Here is a 21,944-nt window from a genome sequence, read left to right on the forward strand (position 1 = left end):
GAAAGACATTATTGTCCCTTTAAATGACTAATCTCTTACAAGGTTTCAAACACATTTAAATGTGAATTTTTGACTGCACTCGTTATGTATCAATATTCCTACTCTTGATTTGGTTACGATAGTTATTATAGATTAACTGTCACATGCATTCTCTCTTTCTCCCTTAAGTGTATTTTGTCTTGTGTCTTCTGTAAAGCTATATCATCTACCTTTATTAATCTAAGATAAATTATTCTCTATTTCTAGTTTGTTTTAGATCCTTAACATTCTACAATGATATTTAATAGGCAGACAAAGGAATTTGATATGTTTTTTCCAGCAGTCATATGTCCTGGTGACATATAATCTCACTGCAATATTTGTAGCTGCATAGCCTTTTATACCATTAATAAGCAAGATCTTATACTGCTTATGCCTAATAATAGGAGAAAGCAAGCACTGTATATTTTCTTTGAAGGTACAATGAAAAAAGGAGTACCAAAAGAAAAAAAATAAACATAAAAAGCTGTCTTTCTTATACACATTTCCCTGAAGTTAACAAAATATATACATGGCTGTGACAGTAATGTAAACAGAACACAGGTGGCCCTTGGATTATGAATGAGTTCTGTTACTTCTAAAATTTGTTACTTGATTTTGGTATGCAAGAGAAAACTTGCATTGAAAATGTCCATTAATGGAAATATTTGTAGAAATGCATAATGTTCAATTACTTAATTTATGAAAAGGTTTAATGTTAATTAATAAAATGACATTCAAGCAATATTTACTTTAAATTGGAAAGCACAAGCATAGTTTAAAGTAAAATGAATCACAAGTGGGTAAAGTATGTTGATCACCTTATGCTTAAACAGCAGTGATTTGTACTATTCAGCTTAATAGCTAACTTCTGATCAAGCTGTTCAGCTGTGATTGAGCTTCCTGCACAACTGTGTGTGATGCCAGATTCTTTTGTCAACAAGTGTGCACATAAGCACAAAATGATTAAGAATTGTGATGTTTGTAGTGTATAGTACTATTGTCGCTAGATGAAAATTAATGATTGAAATTAAACTTGTGGTTGCATGTGTTTGCTTGTATCTGTAGAGTTTCCATAGCTCAAGACCCATCTGTATTTCTCTATTATATTAAAAAAGTTTTCCATCATGTCCACATTATTCAGCTTTGACCACTCCCCTCCACACCTCTCGCCCAATCAATACTCCTACTGCGCACATCCTGTCTTTGTACCACCCCGTGACACTCTCAGTGCTAACTTGCTCTTCAACGTAGTCAGTTATAATGGCAAGGCAGAAAAGCAAATGATGTATTCAAGAATTTCAAATTTTTGATCGCAATAGAAAAAGAATGGGATGATCTGATAAAGCAAATGAACAAAAAAACACTTAAATATAATAAAAATCACGAAGAAAGAGAATCTTCCAATAAATGAAAAAGAGAAAAATATCCCAAATAATATGTAAACAGAAATGCGAAAATGCATTGTTTATAGAATATAAGTTAGAGGATAAAATAATTCATAATATTGTAACAGTTTGGAAAAGGAATTACCACCAGGCAGTGTGTCCTAAAAAGCCATCCCAAATGGGGTTGCTTAGAGTGCTGTGGAGAGGGTAGGGCAGAGCAGCCACATCTTCGACTCTTAAATAAAGCAGCCAGTCTGATGCTGGGGGTTTGGAAATTGCTAAGGGAATTCTGTTCGTTTTTATAGATGTACATAGGGGGTATAAAGAGGGGTTTGACATGTGGTTGTTCTTAGTTTGTTTTTTATGGGTACCATTTTTTATTTATCTTTTTCCTGAGTTTGCATTGTCCAGTTAAGACAGAAGAGCAATAAAACCTTTGTTTTGGACTGCTTCAACCACATTCCTGTGTGCTTTTTCTCCTGCTTGGAAAGGGACATTACAATATTGTTTTTGACAAAGTGTTAATGTAATTTAATTTTGTATTTATTTTTTTTATCACTTTTTTCTTATGTTTTACTTTTTAACTTCTACTTTTACTTTTTTACTTTGTTTTATTATATATTGGTATTTAAAATAGACAGCTGTAGTGAAATACTCAAGTAACTGATTTTCCCTCAATAATAACTAAGGACCAAACCATCTTTGTTCCACGCCATGGGTGTGCTTCTTCAAGTGGCTCAGCTGCGAAGTAGCAGGCACCAAGGCGCCTGCCACCAGGAGCTGGCAAGGGAAGCGAGCAGGGGGTGGAGCCCCCTAGTATAATAAAAGTATAGTTATTAAAAATTTTGCCTCCCTGAAGGACTTGATTACTTTTTAAAGTAAGTTAAGTAGTTACATATAAACAATAAGAAAAAAATGCATTGCACTACAGGCCAAACATGTATGTATGTTAAAGTGATAAATTTGTCAATTTACTTTATATACAATGTAGAAGCTAGCACCTAATGTCCATTCTTCTGATTTTATTAAACTGCATATTTACATTTCTGCAGTCAGATCAGACTTTAAAATACATTTGCAAGTCTACTTCTGCTTCATCTGGAAATCACATTAGATGTGTCTGACCTCAAATAGTAACTATAAAACAAGGTGAGTTGCTTTCCATGGCATATCCTGCCTTTCACAACTGTAACTTAATCCCATTTTAAGATGCCTTTTTTCCATACAAGTTAAACAGTGTAAATTGGGAACGATATTCCTCTGCGTGACCTCAGAAAGAAGTATTTCTTTATTAGCAGCAAAGTAAAGTATCTTTATTATGACAGTGAATGACTTGTAGTAAAAACTGTGGATATGTCATCTTGAAAATATTGTTTACCCAGTTTCTGGGTTCTTTGAAAGTTGTCTTCAAGTATTCTGTTGAAGCAGAATGTAAATTGAGTATGATTCATACCTTGTAACTCTTCTGGAATCCCCAGTGATCTGCAGATTGTTTTTTCCTAGAATAATTTCTAAGACTGCTAAATTTACTGTGCAGAACTTTAATTTTTCTCACTGATCACCTGATTTTTGAAGAGTCCAGTTGAATGATTCTTTCACTTGTGTCCTTGGCTACTGGATCAGGTTTCTCAATGCAAGGTAGATACAGATTCTTTAAGGCATCAATTGGTGTCAACCTCTATGAAGAGATACTTTTTTTAACAGTTTGGTTCATTCCGTTATTTTGCTTTTTTGTCTCAATTATCTAATCTGTCTGACTGTCTATAATGACACTGAGAATATGGATAGATATATTCATATATATTGTTAATAGTTACCCTTTGATTGGATTATTACAGTACACTTTATATTTTAATTAATTTATTTATATTTTGTCAAAATGTTAACCAGTTCTATTTTCACAATACTTCTGCAAGATTTCAGGGATAATCCAAGCGTAACTGGCATATCTTCCTTTAATGGCTTTCTGTATGGTGTTGTATATTGCTCTGCAAATATAAAAATCAATGCATTTTTAAACCTCTTTATACTGTATTTCTTTTGTTAATTAAATAATTGTGTAGTCTAAAACCAGATTTCTTAAACTAAGAAAAACAGAAAACTATAAAGTGTGTTTCTCCTTCTAGCTGTGCAAATTAACTTTATTTTTCAAACTTCTAATTTGAAGATTTTCTAGTATAAGTATTTCTGGCACTTGTTAATTTCATAAATTTTAACTCAATGACAGACTTTAGACTGTGTTAATATTAAATATGTGTATTGGGATATATGTTTTAACAATGTATTGTTTTAATTTTTTTCACTATATGCACCCTATTCTGTCTGACAAATGTAGCGAATTGGAAAAAGTATTGAAATAGCTAGATAAATATTGTTATGAAATATCTGTATGATTCAATGCTTCCTATTTACCTAAATCATTGTGGAGCTATTTTTGTCAAATTTCAAATTTATTATGGCTATAAAACCACTACGCATAAAGAAGCACTTCTGAGCATTTCATTGTAAAGCTGAACTGTAAAATACAGTATACAGACACAGGAACAGAACTGTTAATGCAGACGTCCAGCATTGTTCACTAGATATCATCCCAAACAACCAGACAGAATAAAAGTCTTGTTTGTTTCAGTAGGATTATAAACGTCTATGAAGCTACCCTTTTAAAGGTATAAATCTGTGATTTGAGGAACAATTAAATGGCTGGCGACCAGACAGCAGTCAAATCACTTTCAGCACATTTCCCATAATTTTTCTAAGCTGACATCTTTTATGATAAATAGTGGATGCCAAGTCAAAGCTGATTACACAGTGCACTAGGAATTCATAGTGCTGTCAGAGAGAAGACCGATTGACTTTAAATTTACATATTAATGAGAAGATTTGTTAAGAGGGTGCTTGAGTATAAGAAAATAACAGCATATTTATAGGGCACGACATTTATAAATAAAGCTGATGCAGGGAAAATGGAAATTAAGCCTTTTAGGTTAATAAATTCAAGAGACTAGTAAAATGCATATTTGCATTTTTATATTTAAATTCATTTGACTGTTTGCATATTTGGGTTGCTTTGTTTTTTCAGCATTATTTCATTCAGTAATATAAATACCTTTTTTTTCTTTATTTTTATTTTCAGTTTTTTGTGTTAGTGAAGAATAGTCATTTTAATTCTTAGATATTGCACAGTTTAAATATGACAAAAACACATAAAAGTTTGTGAAAGGACCTTGGTTTCCTTTACTGTTGTTATAGATGTCATTTTTTAAAATACAAGTAATTCCTACTTAGAGCTCATGGCTTTCAACCTTGAATAGTCTTTGACTTGTTGATTTGCTTATTTTATTACATTTTATTTTTGTGTATTTGTAATATTTTGAAATTCTCAGTAAAAGCTTGATAAAACTAGAATAGAAATTAATATTTGTCATTTACTTAGACCACCATTTGCCTGTCTATGAGAGAGATATCCTTCCATACACATTTCACTCACAGTGTTGCTTGGAAGCAATTTTAAAAACCGCTAAATCAGTAAAATAAAAACTTGGAAACTGTTAAAGAATTTATTAGTTAGAGTAAGACTGCAGCTTTAAAGAACACGTTACCTGTAAATGTGAACACCATCCTATATATAGTAAAACTAACAGATGTTTACACCTTAAAATATTTCTGAAAAGTTTGATTTAACTAGTAAAACAGAAAGGTGAGCATGTGAAACTTTGATTTTTGTGTGTTCATTATGTGAAATGTTAATCTAGAATAAGGCACCATATAAATAAAATGTATTATTCAGAATGAATCTGCTCTTGTTATAAGAAAAAAATAATTTGCCTAATTAAGAAACATGCTGCTTTTCTTTTTAGCTTTCGACCTGTTATATAACAGGGTCCATTGTTCATCTTTGACATATCCTCTCCCACAATCTGCAGTTACTCTAGAATTAAGTTTGGCAATCTATGCATGAAGTGTCATTTTTATAGAGTACATTAATACTGTTACTTGCATGTCTGACCAGCATGCAACATTATATTTGATGTAGTCCAGAAAACCCTTCTTTGGACGTTGCTTTTTGACGCTGTCCATACGCTGGTCCATAACATTGTCCTATTTTCTGCGCAGTTTAATATTGACATTTCCATAACGTGCAGCTTTGGTTTGTGTTTCTTCCTGTTGCACTAATGCTCTGAGCCATATATATTAATAGGTCAGATAGATCATCTTGTTGCACTGAATTTGCAAAACTTCATCCAGACATTATTTCATTTTAGACTGGTCGTTGAGCAGCATGTAATTGTCCATCTTTTTTATATAGCTGATAATAATTATGCCTTTAGTCTGTTTGGTTTCAGTCGAAGTAATATATCATTTTCCTTTTTAGCTTCATTCTCTAGTTATCAATGTTGATCTTCTACAGTATAATTGTGTCAGATCTTAAAACTTCCAATCAAGTCTTCCAACCAAATATAATTGTAATAGTTTACAGCGGCAATCTGTGAGTATGAACTTTAAATGTCTTTTGTGATGGTGTTCATGCAGAGAGTGAACAACAATAGGAATGGAGCTAATACTTGGTGATGGTATTTGTGTTGACCATTTGGCAGTTATTGTGTACCTGATTACAAGCAGCACACATGAGAGAATTAGGAAATGCCCCTTCCTTTAGACATAAATAATAGGGATTTGAACCTGGTCAGACCCCGTCTAGATTTTGAATTTGTAGGCATATACAGTAGTCCTCATCACTGCTGATATAAAGATTTCCATTTACAGTTGGCATCTTTGGAAGACTATGCAACATCTGCCCAAGGCTATTCTTGGCATGACTAAGGAAATTGTCCTTGACCTGGTATAACATTGAGATCTGGTATAAACACTCTGAAAAACTACTAAACCTGGTGGATGCACGATTTTCAGAGGATTTGAACACACTGGTTAGAACTGGGTCCATTTCTTTGGATGAGGTCACTGTAATGTATAATATTTACTCTTATATTGTGTGATATTTAAAATTGTTTTCATTATTATATGAGTTAAAAAAAGTAGTACATATTTTGAGGTGCCATAGTTTGTATGTCCCCTAGTTGTCCATGTGGAATTTAGGGACAGTATTTCAGAAATAGGTGGTTATCCCATTTTTATCTTTTTTTTTAATACAATGTGATGATACTTGCCCTCTGCTCGTTTCCCCACCAGTTCACATATTTCACTATAGGAGTTACATTCAGTTAATCAGTTTATTTCTGGAGTCCATGTGATACTTGTCTGCACATTGCGTCCAAGACATGACACTTTTCAGCCTCTGCCATTTGATATTTCTGCCTCTGTATCTCTATAAGCCGGTTAAAGAATATCTGAATTTACTTACTCATAATAATGCCCTCCGAAAGAATAGCTGCTTTTGAATTGGTGGCTTTTAGCCTGGTGAAGAAAATTGCAACACAATCTCCCTTGATTTTTTTCTTTTAAGCTGAAAAATGTTTTCAAACAGAGCAATGCACTACAATGTTTGTTGAGTCCAGTTATTCAGAAAAGCTTTTTTGAATTAAAGAGCCAGCTGCAATGTCTTGAATGCTGAGCAGAATAAACTTTGTAGATTCTTTGACTTCTTTTTGGGCTAGCTTAGAAGATATGACTCTCATTCACAGTGTATCCTCCCTATCTGAAATTGCTGCACATTTATAATGAGAAGGCTGGTAGTACTAGTCAGTCTCTGGTGCTTGCTGTAAGATCCTCTCTGGCTGCACCTGTAAAATGGTTCTATTTTTTATTAGATACCAAGAAAGCATTTAACAGACTTGCTTGGCATTATTGGTGTAAAGTTCTGCAGGTGATGAGTTTGTGACTCCTTCATAAATATGATTAAGATGTTATACCCTATTGCATCAGGATTTGATTTTGACGCATCATTTTTATCATTATGCAGAATTATGTTGCCCTGTTTCTGTCTCTATTTTTTATTGTTTTTTAGGAGATACTTGTGTCACTCTAGCATGATTAACAGCTGTTTTACTTTATATTTGATAACAATTCATCTCCTGAAATAGTAACATATACTGATGAAGTTCTTTTATTTCTTGTGCATGTCTTAGGTGATTTGCCTCCTATTTTAAATCTGTTTGATAAGTAAGAATAACTCCTGGCTTCACTATAAATTAGAGTAAGTTATCCCTTCTTCGTTTGCATTTGTCCTGTGGATCATTATCTATTATGTCTTCTCTCCCTATTTAAGGCCATTTAAAAACTTTGGCATTACAATAACACACTGTGAAGGATATTGCTACATTACATTTTCTCCATATTTCACAAGAGACAAAGCCACACAACAGTTACTTGTTTCAGTTACATCTGTCTGTAATTACTACCCTCCCTTCTCCTTTGATGTGCAGTTCACTCAGAGCTTTCATATTTTTTTATGAAATGTACATCGGCTGAGGATTAAACATTTTGTTCATACTTTGTCCATAGTGGATAAGGGTGTATATACACCCCTGATTTTGAACTTGATCAATGAGCCTTTGTTTTTCATTTCCTTTCTCTTTACTTTTTCCAGCCTCACTCCACTTCACCCTACTCCTAGCTTTACCATTAAATCCAATCATTTTCTACATCTTTACCTTATGAATTATTTTTGAAGTCTGCATCAGGCTAAACCTTGCTTTAACTAACTGGGCTCCATTTTTACGGAATAATTTGCCTGCTTATTTAATAGATGCTCCTTTGTCTTCGCTTTTAAATCTAGACTGAACACTAATTACTTTCTTCTAGCATATCCTAATTAGAACTGATGATTAACTGTGTATATTGCTTCTTTGTTTGTTAGTTACCTGTTTAAAAATATAACTAAAGTGATAATTATGAACTGTTACTAACCCTCCTCTATTGTGTTTCTTTTCTTGGTGTGGTGCCACTGCTATTCTCAAAAGCTGTTTTCCTGCCTTTGGAAAGACATCTGTAATACTAGGAGCCTAAGAACTATGGATAGACTAGAGTAGCCCAGATTTCAATGTAGAATGTTCAGAAGTGGATGGCCAGCCATTTGGCTTAGCTCTCGCGGACTGTGACTATGTCTAACTATGTCTGTTATAACTGACAATGGACACTCTACCAAAGATGCCACCTACTTCGTTGCCTGACCCCCAATAATTCGGGTTATTTCCTCCAGTAATACTACTGAATGTTTGTTTTTTTTTTCCTCTGTGTCATCAGCTGACCACCTCTTTCATGAAAGAGAAATGATAATTTTAGCCACTATTGTGGAGTTTTTAGGGATAAGGAGAGTGTTGTATTTGTAGTTTAAGTTTAATGCAGCACAGGAGAAGATACTATCATTACTTGATAGTAAAATTACTCTAATATTAATAATCATTGCTATGTTGAATGTTTCCTTAGTGAAATTATTGTTTGGATTACTGCTGAGGATAAACACCTTGTCTCTGAAAGGAGTTTATTTATGTTTATGTGGTACATGTAAAGAGCTGTTAGCTGCTGAGTGCTGGTACTTAGTGTTGCTGATGGCTTGCTGTCATCACAGTACTAGGTTGATTCATTTTATTGTACGGGAGTGTTCTGAGACCTAGTAAAAAACATATTTTGATATACATTTTGCATGAATTGAGAATTTTTTTTTATAGTTATACTGAAAAGTGAACTCCTAGAGAATAAAGTGTGTATAAAGTAGTTGATTTTTCAGTTTTTAACACACATTTGATTGAAAGTTATTACTTGTGTGCAATAGGTCTTGAACCATTTATATATTCATATTTTAGAGCTAATTTTTTATGAGTTTTTTTTTTACTGTATAGTGCTAGCACACTATTATTAATGACCTTTATTAAATAAAAAATAAATCAGATCATAAATCTCTCTAGTGCTAGGTGAAAATACTTAAGTGTTTGACTTTTTAAATAGTAAGTTTTGTATAAAAAATGCAGTGAAGCTTGCAGGACCTTTTTACAATATATGAAGTTCCTTGCTTAATATAAAATAGTTTTTGCTGTAATAGGTAACGGTGCACAGCACCAAGTTCTCTGTACTGTGTAGAACAAATAAAACATACAGAAGAAAATGAGTAATAAAAATGAGCTCACATGCAAAAGTCACTGAGCGGCAAGTTTGTTTACGGAGCCAGTGAGTTTAAAATAGCCAGGGATTATAAAAGCAAACCATTCAGAATGCCATTCCCCAGGTCCAGGTATTCATTTATTAATAAAAGATGTGAAATCTAGACAATGTGGTGTTACCAAATAGGTTAGGACAATATATCAAGCCACAATCTAAACAGGCCACGGACAGTCTTGGTGGTAGTAATGTAATAGCTCATTCACTTTGAAAGAGTTAATGAAACAATAGCAAGATGTTTTGAAAACTGTATCTCTTGTCCTATATTTGGCTGTTTTTAAAAATGATTTTACAAAGCAGTAAGAAAAATTCAGCATGTTTAAAGAAACCCAGCGATGCATCAAAACATTTTGTGATCTCACTTGATGCATCTGATACCTTTGTTCATGCTTTTGTCTTAGGCTGAATACATTGTTGCTCAAAAAAGTGAGTTTTTTTTAAATATTGTTATATTAAGTTCAATATTTGCATTGATTGCAAATGACAGTCTCAGTGGTCATTTTGATTTTCAGCATAATGTTTTCTTGGTGGGTAAGCCTAAAATTAATCTTATAAATATACCCTATGGCAACTGTCAGGCTTGGTGACTGGCATGTTGTGGTTTTGGACATACTTTTCTTTTCTTGATCCTAAACATTACAGAAGACTTGACAAGCACTGGATTCAGAGCAAAAATTTGTCTTTTGCAGTTGCTCTATTGGCTGCAGAATAGGAAGCCATTTGAAGTGTTCTTGCAAGACCTGATGTAGGGAATAATCGAATGATAATTGTGATTGCTATCACAGCTGCAACTAGAAGTGCCACCACTTAATGAACTAAAAGCTTTTACTTTGTGCACACGCTATTTTTTATGAGCTCATATTTATGGTAACATGAAATAATTCCATTAAAAACACAAATTGTTTATAGATTTAACTGCTTTCTTTTTCACAGACCTACCTTTGACTAAACATAGGAAAATGTAGATAAGAACAATTATAATTTCACAAACATTAAGCAGTACTGTATAATTTAATATTGAAAAATATTACAAAGTATTTAATATATACTAAATATTTATATTTTTTCTTGTTTAAATAAAAAGCTTTTTTATTTTCACCTTTCTGAGAATGTTTGAATGTTAAGTTTGCTATTCAGATGTTTCCCCATTAACAAAGATTAATATGAAAAGTTCACTGCTGTATTTGTAGTGATCAGGCATACAGTACCTTAGTTTGTGTTTTCTTGTCTTAATCTGTATTTTCTTTTGTTTTTTAGGATAAGTTATTCATTGAAGATAATGAGAAAACCTTTTATGAATCTGATGAAGACAATAAAGCCAAGAGTGCACAGACAGTGAAAGCCTATGTGATGGATCCAGACCATCAGTTACTTCTCCGAAACACTAAGCCCTTACTTCAAAGCAGAAACACAGCTGTATGTATAACAGCAGCATTTCCTGAAATGTGTATTTTTAACTTTGTCACTAGATGAATTTATTAAATATAATGCTATATTTTAATTTGTTCCTCAATTAAAAAGAATCGCATTATGTGTCTTAATGGTTTAGCATAGTCCAAATCATTTGATATAATAAAGAATCTGTAGAATAGAAGTCACACTATTTCAGAACGTGAGATTGATCTTTCTTGTTGATCCTTAGGGCCGGTTTATACTTCACGCTCAGAACGCATACGTGCCCGCATCATGGCTGCCACGCGTTCCCAGCGTTCATTTCACGTGTCCTCTGAGCAGGTTCTCAGAAATTAGCGTGACGCGTGCGCGAGTTGAGGTACCAGCAAAAAGTCGGGGGGCACAGTGTGCTAAAAGTCGGAATGTGCCGTCAGTGTCTCTGTTTACTATCTACATGTGACAGAAAGCCTCTATGCAGATCCTACGGGATGAATGCTTCAATGTGGTGAAGCAAAATACCGACATACAGATGCATTCGTGGTGCTTTTATATTCAAGCGTCGTATATTCCCGATCGTAATGACACAATACATTTTAAAAGTCTCACGTACCATCTTTTGCGCTCTTTTTTTTATTTTATTTTTTTTTTTTGCAACTTAACAACAGCAACATAATGTATAGCACTGTATTTGAGCCACTGAGAAAAAAATAAAGGACACGGTGAAAACGTGTATTTTGTGATTAAAGTGGAAATTTCGGCTTTAATCTCGAAATGTCCACTTTAACCTCGTAGTTTACTTTATCATTAATGCAGACCATCGTAAACGTCATCCCAGTTTTTAATCGCTACAAGCTTCTTGGACTTGACAGCAGTGGCAAGCAGCAATAGATCACCACACAGAAGTAATTAAATGTATGATATTCCAACTCTCTGCACATTTAGAATCTTTAGATTTGTACTTAATACCACTTTCATGATGAAATGCATTAAAGTGTGTATGTTACATTTTACATATACAGTAATCCCTCGCTATATCGCGCTTCGACTTTCGCAGCTTCACTCTATCGCGGATTTTATATGAAAGCATAACTAAATATATAACGCAGATTTTTCGCTGCTTCGCGGGTTATGCGGACAATGTGTCTTTTTACTTCCTGTACATGCTTCCTCAGTTGGTTTGCCCAGTTGATTTCATACAAGGGACGCTATTGGCGGATGGCTGAGAAGCTAACCAATCAGAGCACGCAGTTAAGTTCCTGCATGCTGAATGCAGTGTTAACCAGGAAGTCTCGTCTCGCTAATTCAGCATCAACGTGTTTCGCTGTGTGAAGAGTTGTGCTCTTTTGTGTTTATCATTGTGCATATTCAAGCCCTTTATTATGGCTCCAAAACGATCTGCTACTGCTTCAGGGGCCGTGCCCAAGCGCAAGAAGAAGATGTTAACGATTGCCGAAAAGGTAAACGTTTTGGATTTGTTGAAGGCTACGATTCTTTTTATTTAAAAAGTAGGAAAGGAATATAAGATCTACGGCTGCAGTGTCCTTTTAACCAGGGTGCAAAACGAGTTGTAAGTGGATGTAATAAGGCAGTAGTCTTGATGGAATCTGCTTTAGGGATTTGGATTGAAGACTGCCGGTTAGAAGGACAATGGTGGTGCTACAGAGTCGCCTGAAGTGGCTCCTTTGGAAGAGGTGTAACGCTCTCTTTTGTTGTCCAGTAAAATTAAACTCATTGTTATCGGACAAGTCATCGTGTCATTGTTGGTGAGTAATCATAATTAATTTTCTACTTACAGTACTTAGTACATGTACGTACATTTAGTGTCACTGTACACACATTTACTGTATACTATTTTTCTTGCATTGTACGTATTTATTGCTGGTGGCCTGTCTATCGTAATGGCTTTAAACATATGTGATATCGGAGACGCTCGATATCTTTAAAATAATATTTAGGTTTTACTGTATATAAACAGTGTGTTTATATACATAATTTCAATGAATCTTGCCTAATATCTAAGAGAATACAAAGGAATTATGCTGTATAACTCTGCGGGGAATATTTGTAAACAGTGTGGGAGAGTTTATAAGGGCTTAAAATATATAAAAATAACCATACAAACATATGGTTTCTACTTCGCTGTCTGGAACGCAACCCCCGCGATCGAGGAGGGATTACTGTAATTTCGTTTAAATAATGAATACTGTTAATAATTACACACGGGGGGAATAATATACAGTATATACATATGGGGGTGTCATGGTGGTGGAGCGATAGCACTGCTTTCTCGCAGGGAGTTATGTTGCTGGTATTTCCTGCTTGTATTCCACACTGTGCTCCGGTTTCCTTCCAAAGATATGCAGATTTGGTGCCGCTAAAATGACGCCAATGTATGTAAGTGCTTCTATTCAACTTGCGATGAGCTGATGCCTTGTCCTGGGATTGTTTCTGCCTCTTGCCCAGTGCTAGCTGAAATTGACAAATCCCTGGACTGATGGATTTAATCATTAAACATCCTTTTCAGAGATATTGCGGTAAGGTGTAATCGGAATTTAATGGGTGTTCCAGGCAATTCACAACACAGTGAAGCTGAACCTGTTCTCACCGTGATAATATCTCACACTGCCACCTGGTGGATTCCTCCAGATTTATGTAAAGTACGCGCGCAAGTATAAATAGTACAACGCTTGCGTAGCAGGAGTGTCTGCTGCAGCATGCGTCGCGTGAAGTAGATACTGGTATTCTTGTCTCTTAAAAAATAAAAATGTACTTAATCAATTGCCATATATATATATATATATATATATAAACATGAATTTAAAGTTAGTTGGTTTTCAAGGGCAATATTATTTTTATAGAGGACATTTTTAATATGTGAAAAATTGGTTCTGTGTGCCACCCCGAACATGTGTATATTTTATATATGCTTCTGTATAATGTCTTTGATTTCCCTAGAACTGCATTACATGCCTCAGTTTTTAAAGTGTGATTCTAAGATGCCACTCCCTGTTCTATTTTTTTCTATTGCTTACTGATAAAAATAAAATAAACGTTATTTGTTGGTATAGAAAAGGTTGGTGTTTGTTGTGTGTATATACCATCCTCATTTTGATTCACCTGCTACTTTCCTATATAGTTTTATTGAAGAAATTTAAAATTGTCATATTTTGCTTTTTAGTTTAGTAAGATATTTAACATTATGATAGAGTGTTGCTCATATAAAGGTTTTGAATAAACTCAAAATATACACAAATAGACCACCTTTGTTTGACTTAAATTGCAAGATTAAAAACTATCCGAAAATAAAAAGTGCTTTTCATTTACAACACTGACAGCATATATACTCTTAAAACAAACCAGAAAAGAAGCATTTTTGTATAATAGAGAGATGAAAGACAAATGTGTAATGGGAAATCAAGCCATCTTAAAAATATATATTTTTATTCTACAGTTCAGTGCAACAATAAAATGTTTTAGCACTGATTCCACCATTGTTTTTATTTACTGGAAATATTTTATTTTTATTATACTGGGATGACCCATTTCAGAATCACTGTTAATTGCATTTTCAAACATAAGTTTGGTATGGCAGGGTGTTCTCTCCAGTCAAAGCATGCTATTCTGTGGCAGGCACAATTCTGCATGTGTCACTAAACAGTGATTTGTATTTTGTTGCATTAAATCATCTAGACATGTCCTACATTTATCTGGAGCTAGTCTGAGTTAGCATCACTTTCATCTAAGGATAGTTAACACTTTTCCTGGTTTAAAATAAAAAAAGATATTTTACAGTATTACAGTGAGTTGCTAGATATATTGTGACACTGTTCTTTGTACATTTGGTCCTTCCAGTGTAACAATACCTTGCCAGTCATTGTTTTATTTTTTTTTTGTGTGATATTGATTCAAACACACTGTCTTGAAGCAGATCATTTATAAATGTTCTAACAGTCATTCAAACTTGGTTTTGTACAGCACATCAACATTAAGTAAACACTTATAGAACTGAAAATAACATGATTACAGGGTAGTTTTGTGAGCCATTGGTTTTAGGTTTTTATGTAAAATACAGGGTAAAGTTTTGAATCAGAAATGTTTTTGAAAATGAAATAGAGTCACTGAACTGATAAGGCGGTTACTTCAGAACAGAAAGAAACAGTATGAGAAAAGTTATTGCCTGGCAACATAGTTGTTTGGAATCTCTCTGGGTATTACATCCATACACATAACAAGGTAAATACAAATAAACACAATTTATTATACCTGACACCCTCACAACATTATATACAGCAGAAGTGAAAAATACATTGCACAGAACAGAAATATATAAAATAATATTGTAGGATGTGAGGAATAACTCCAAAATCAAGTTAAGATTGTTGAGATTGCACCATTTGGTTAATCGCTTCACCGTCCTCGTGTATGGCACCAACTCTCCATCTGCGATCTGGACAATCAGGATGGTGTCAACAGGAAATTTTAGAAGTTTAGCAACTGGAGGTGCAGTCATTGGTGTAGACATAGAAAAGGACAGGAGATTGAGCATAGCCCTGAGAGGACCTTGTGCTTATGGTCATGGGCCCTGACTGATATTTGCCCAACTTTACTGTCTGATGTCTGTACCTTAGAAAATCAGGGATCCAGAGACCTGTGGTATTGTCCACATTCATCCTGAGGATTAAAACACACACTTTAGTAATGAGTGACATGTTTTTATTTTAAATTACAAGTTACCTTATAATTAACTGTAATAATAGCTATATAGTGTATACTTCTGAAACAATTGCATTATTAATTGCCTCTGCCCCCAATATGATAGCTATTCTTTTACAGACATTTGCAACATACATTTTTATTGGTAAAATAAACATGCTATTATATATTATTCTAATTTATTATTATGTAATCTTATTTCTAAGAGGGAGTAGTCTCAGCAGTAGTGCATTAAGTTATGTAAAACATGATCAAGCCCGTTATTTTGCACATGGGCTTTTGTCAAGTTAGTGTCACATGAATGTCACAGTATGAATACTTTTGGGTATAAAGATCTTTCTTTGAGAGCACATTTTGCTATGTAATTTTATCACTTCATTGTGCTTAAAGTAATACTCAACATTTTTCACATTGCTTTCTGTTGAATATCATTGGTCAACATTATATCATAATTCTTTTCTTTTTTTTTAATCTCCATTATGCAATTAAACAGTTGAAAAAAAAATCAGTCATTACTACAAGCTACATGAAGTAAGTAGCTTATACAAATATTTTTGCTTTCAGTATTCCTTTACGGTTAAATGAAGTTTGCCAACAATGAGTTAAAAAGTAATCCTTCAAAATGTGATTGAGCCTTTCGTAGGGTAACTCATGCAGCAATAACTTCGATTGTTGAGGGTGCTTTCACTAAGTGAGTGGTCCTCATATCTGTAGATGTCAAACTGCCTCTCTACAGAGCAGAATAATTGAATACCTGAATTTTTCAGTCCTGTAGTCAGTAGGGGAATCTCAAATAATAAAGACTTTGTTTAGAGCCATATGTTTAACTGTTCAAAATTAAAATAATTTAAGAAAGTGTCATATGCTGTAATCTCATAGCAATAATCTTCCTTATCAACAGTTGTTTACGAAGTTGTAGAGTCCCAAAATTATAGCACCCTTTGCAGTTATTTTATACAATAGACTTAAAGATAGGGCAGTCTGCTTTTAATGATCAACATTGTCTTTGTGACGTACGATATCAGATAAGATATTCAATTTCAACATTTTCCAAAGATTATTTTTCTTTGGTATAAACATTTTCTTTTCAGATTAAGTACTCATTACTGTGTGTAAGTAATTAGAAGTGAAAAACTTGATAAAATCATGTTCCTTGTTTTTGAATAGTTTAAGTGGTCCTCTTGTGCTCCTTGGAGTTCCTCTTCTACTAACTTGTTCTTGAAAACATTTTTCATTTTGGAGTGTACTGTATGTTCTAAACCTGAATTGCATTCTATAACTTCTCTTCTATTTAAGCTTTATCTAACAGATCTTTACTTACTCATTTTCAATGGTTTCCTCTTTAATTTTGTTTAAAAAAATTCAACTTAACTTTAATTCCTTTAACTTTTCAATTTTCCACAGTCCTATTTTACTCCTGTTTTCAAACAGAATCAACATTATGTCAAATGTTTTCATAATTGTTTGGGGCACAGAAAGATAAATGACTGGTGACTGCCATCGCCGTATATATATATATATATATATATATATATATATATATATATATATATATATATATATATATATATATATATATATATATATATATATATATATATATATATATATATATATATATATATATACATATATATATACATTGTCTAGATAAAAGGCCAAGCAAAACCTGAGCAGGTTAATAAGATTCAGAAAGTTTGCATTGATACTGAAAATCAAAAAGTTAAGGCAGCATTTTTTTTGCAGCATGACACCAATAATCAAGATGCATTAGATTGTTAAATGAACAAACACTAAAGATTTGATTGTTAAGGTAAAGTTCACAATTTTTGTTCAACAAAGGTAAAAATTTTCTGAAAAAATGCAAGAGTGACAGAAAACATGTAAAATGCTGAAATGTAAGAGCTAAAGCAATTATGACTGATAGAAAAGTTAGACATATATATCTGTTGGCTATTTATGAGCTGAAAACAAGTGGATATATCAAAAATCAATGTTACTATTAGCACTGTCCTATTTTCTTTCAAAGGTTGTTGTCCAAATAATTAAATGAACATTTTTATATGACTGCAATAGTATTGTCTTCCCCTTTAAAAACCAAGTGATAAAGAATGCGTTTAAGTTTATTTTTTGCATAATATTACTATTTAACCAAGCCATTATATGATTATGCAAACATAAACACACTAACGTGTCTCCGTGTCAGAGTGATGCAGCTAACTTGCAGTGATAGTGGAATAATTAAAATACCCCCAGTAATTGATTATACTACTGTAGAACTATTGGCTCATAATGACAGAAATTTTAAAGAAACTATGGAGAGCGGTCATAAAGCTTTTGATGTACAGTGAACATACTGAATTTGAAAAGAATAAATCGGGTGTTATTTGTCTCCGCTTGTGTTATATGGGCTGCTAAGTATTTATTTGGGGGTTTTAGTTTCATAATTTATGTAATGAAAAATCCTTTTCATCATCAGTGTTCGGTAAATTGCTAAATTTGGCTCAGAAATTGTTAAATATCTGCACTGTTTTATCAATTGTAAAAGCGTATTATAATGTTACACAGTGCAGAATGTAGGGGATTTGAGTGCAATCAAAAAACTTTATAATAGTTTTTTTTTAATATTCTTTTACTTTACATCATGTATTTTATACCATTTAGAAAAGGTAAGAATTCCTTCTGAAATAATTCTGATCATAAAGACTAAAGAAGATATGTATAAATATTGTAAAAAGAATATGTAAAATATTAGCATGGTATAATTTATTTATTTGTAAAATATGCTATTGCATTATGCTAGAATTAATTTCAATTTTGTTTCACAAAAAGTTTTTTTGTTACCTGCTTAATTAGTTTATCAAGATTGTGTAATTTATAATTTGTTTAATTGCGAATTTAGTACAGAAGAGAGAAAAGAAAAATTCTGTGAAAGGCAAAAAAATTAGTTACGTTTTTCCAGAAGCTAACATTGTTATTACTCATTTTATGCTAATGCTAATGTGGATTGTTCAGTTTATGTTTTTGCTTTATAAATTAGCTAAATGATTAGGACATACAGCTTGCTACATTAAGTACTTAACTGTGACTTGACCATTTCCTAAGTATACTAATAATAAGTGTGATTTTATTTACAGGTTGTGATGGCAGTTGCTCAGCTGTATTGGCACCTAGCTCCAAAGGCAGATGTAGGCATTATTTCCAAGTCATTAGTTCGATTACTCCGAAGCCACAGGTAAGTGGTTATGCAGATCAGTTTATTAAATTCTTCTACTTTTATTGTTAAGGTAATGGTTTTAAGATGAAACTATTCTGTTCAGCAACATCAGTTTTACACCATTAAAGTCTAGACACAGTTTTGGTTTGCTGCTTTTGTGATATTTTTTTTTTTTTTGTGATTTACCCCAGCCTCTTCCACAGAGTTCATTTTCCAGAAACCACTCAGTCTATTTGGAGCTAATGACATATCAGCCAAGTCTGTTTTTGAAAAGTAAGGCATGTTCTCTCAGGATATACTCTCTAATTATCAATTTCATTCTAACAAACTAAAATAGATTTCTTCTTTTTAAAGAAATAATCAACAAGTATATTGTATAGAATAAAATTGGAACGATTGATGCAGGTCATAGACATTTCAAAACTCATCTCCATGTAGCTAAGTAACACTTAAATACTAGAATATATCATACAAACCACTTATTCTGCCAAAGAGATGACATTTGTATAATTTCGCAGTGAGTGTTACAAAAAAGTTATTTTTGGTTATAAAAATAATAAAAGTAAAGTTAGTTTTTAGACACAATGCTCCTTGTGCTGAATAGGACTATTTTAAGCAGTTGTCTTATGTTCATCTCTTATGGCCTACTGACAGGAACCTCTGTTTTTAACTGGGGTTAAAGTTTGCTAGAATTAACTCCATTCTGTTAAGGTTGTTGATCTGATAAACATCATTGATAATTCTAGCCACTTAGGTAACTGATTAAGAGTTGCACTTTTTCATGATATAACTTTGTAAAACATTTAGTTTGTTTTTGATTAGTAAATTTTAAAGGGTTTGGTTTGTTAGGTGTGAGCACTGTGACTATGCTGTTCACTTTTGGACAATGATGTGCACTGAGCTAAGTGTGCTCTGTGCCTTTTTAAACGATTTTGTTGCACTTTGCAGACATTTTTCTCTTTCTAGTCTGTGAATTTTCTTTAGGTTAGCAGCAGGATACACATCTTGTAGCTGAAGACCACGTCAAACATAATGCCTTGAGGATCTCAGATTGCATGACTGCCTCATGATTTGTTCATAACAGCTTTCAAATTTCGAAAGTATTGTGAGCTTGTTACATTCTGACAGCCCTTTATTGTACAAGTCTGCAGAGTTGGTGACTGTATGAATACTTTTCAGGTATCATGAATTCATCCTCAATCTTGGCCATTTTCCCATTTTTACATTATGTCATGGTGACAAACCCAAAACTGTGAACAGAAAAGCTTCCCTTCTGTTTGTGGGTTCTAACACACCCATTTTTACTTATTTTCTTGCCAACACTTTGTATGCATTATTATTGCATTGTTTATCCAGTCTGTTAAACACAAACATCTGCCCACCCCTACAACTTAAAATCAAGCCTGTTTCATTTTGGTGAGATGAATCATAGGCTGGTATGACTGAAACTCTTGGCACATCAAATTACATGGCTGGTGGTGATCATGGACTGGCCCCTGACTTGTTAAGATTTTATAAATGAGTCTGTGGCTGAAAATCAGTGTAAAAGTTATGTAGTTCAGCTTTAAGGTCTGTTTTTTAAATGTCCCCAGTAATTTATCACAATTTGGAGTCTTTGAATAAATTGTGAGTTGTTGAAAATTTTATATTAAGGCTTGTCATTAAAAGGGGGAATGAGTTGATTTTACGTGCATTATTTCCATCTTTATTTTTTGCAAGCAGTTTTGTTTTACTTTAGATTTGATGTAGTGTTTTTTAACTAATGAACTAATGAAAAAAATCCTTATTATGTTTATTCAACATGTAAGACAACAGAAATTGTTAAAAAAACTGTCGGGAATTCGCTCAGCATCATTGACTATAGGCCATTTATCAACCAAGAATGCCTTACTTTACGTACTGTTCCCTACTAGTATCTATCTATCTATCTATCTATCTATCTATCTATCTATCTATCTATCTATCTATCTATCTATCTATTAGGTGGAGCTCTCACCTTCAGTCTTAATTAACTTTGCAGATCAGAGCATATGGCAAACTTCTGACTGCTACAGGTGCTCTTAATAAAAATGTCCTTATTACCTCAATCACTCTAAATATGAAGACAAGGTATACAAAGTTAAAAGCAGCATGGTATTTATTACATGAATAACAATACCAAATAGAAAAAGGAATAATAAAAAACAAGATTGATAGTAAAGTCTGCATATAGTCTTTAGGAAAAGCTTATGAAAATGTAAAGATGTCAAAGATGAATATCCAAGGCAGCTTTGTAATCTTGCACTTGAAGTTGTTCATGAGATGCTTTTTTGACGATCAGATGAAAGCAGCCATATGTTGCTGGTGCCTTCTTTTGTTGTCGCTGTTTCCTCTTCTTCTGACGTCCCTTTGTCCTCTTCAGATGAGGCATATTTATTATAAAATTCTATGTGGGTGTTTTGCAACACGTGATTATTAGATATTCAGATTGTCTGGCTGTCAATATGATGAATTAATTCACTCAGACTCTTAAATCAATTTGAATATGTCCATTTTCCGAAGCAATAAAGTTTATGAAGTTTTAAAAATCTCTTGTCTCAATCTGTAAACCAATTTAGTCCTGGTGCACTTCCCTTCACAGGTGATAAAATAATCGATACAGCTTGAGGCATATCCCAAATTCCTTTTCAGATTTAAAAGATGGTACTGTGATTGATATTGGTACAATTCAGGAAAATAGAATGCATTTGATGTTAAACTGTCAATGCAAGTGTCCTTTTTGTCTTGAACAAAATATAATGAAAATATAGACAAAAATTTGCAGATTTTACACACAACAACACAAAATGAAAGCTGCGCCTCAACAACATTCAAGTCAAAAACCACAGCAACTAAGGGCAAGGCTTGAAGTTTTCATTAAAGCCATTGTCTATCTGGAGGTATTTTCTCGAGACCAAGATTAATAGGGCTTGTATGCCAATGATACAGCAAAGATATGGTATCGCCAGTGTCTTCTTACGAAAGCCAGTGGGGCAGCAAGCATAGGAGTTAGCTGATGCTCTTCAAGTTCACAAATATATAGTAAAACTGCTAAGCATTCTCGGGTTGTTTTTTGTACATGAAGA

The 21,944-nt window shown here is 33.3% G+C and overlaps 1 protein-coding gene across 1 annotated transcript in view; it reads left to right on the plus strand.

Moving 5' to 3' along the window:
* The window catches only part of ap3b1a (adaptor related protein complex 3 subunit beta 1a), a 344,324-nt gene that overhangs the window by 113,356 nt on the left and 209,024 nt on the right, over positions 1 to 21,944 (plus strand). Inside the window, exons 8-9 of the mRNA XM_039758392.1 lie at positions 10,776 to 10,934; positions 18,761 to 18,858. Coding sequence (XP_039614326.1) covers positions 10,776 to 10,934; positions 18,761 to 18,858 — 257 coding nt within the window. The remainder of the gene's footprint in view (positions 1 to 10,775; positions 10,935 to 18,760; positions 18,859 to 21,944) is intronic.

The sequence above is a fragment of the Polypterus senegalus genome, chromosome 7 (assembly GCF_016835505.1).
Source record: "Polypterus senegalus isolate Bchr_013 chromosome 7, ASM1683550v1, whole genome shotgun sequence".
In the NCBI taxonomy this organism is placed as follows: domain Eukaryota; kingdom Metazoa; phylum Chordata; class Cladistia; order Polypteriformes; family Polypteridae; genus Polypterus; species Polypterus senegalus.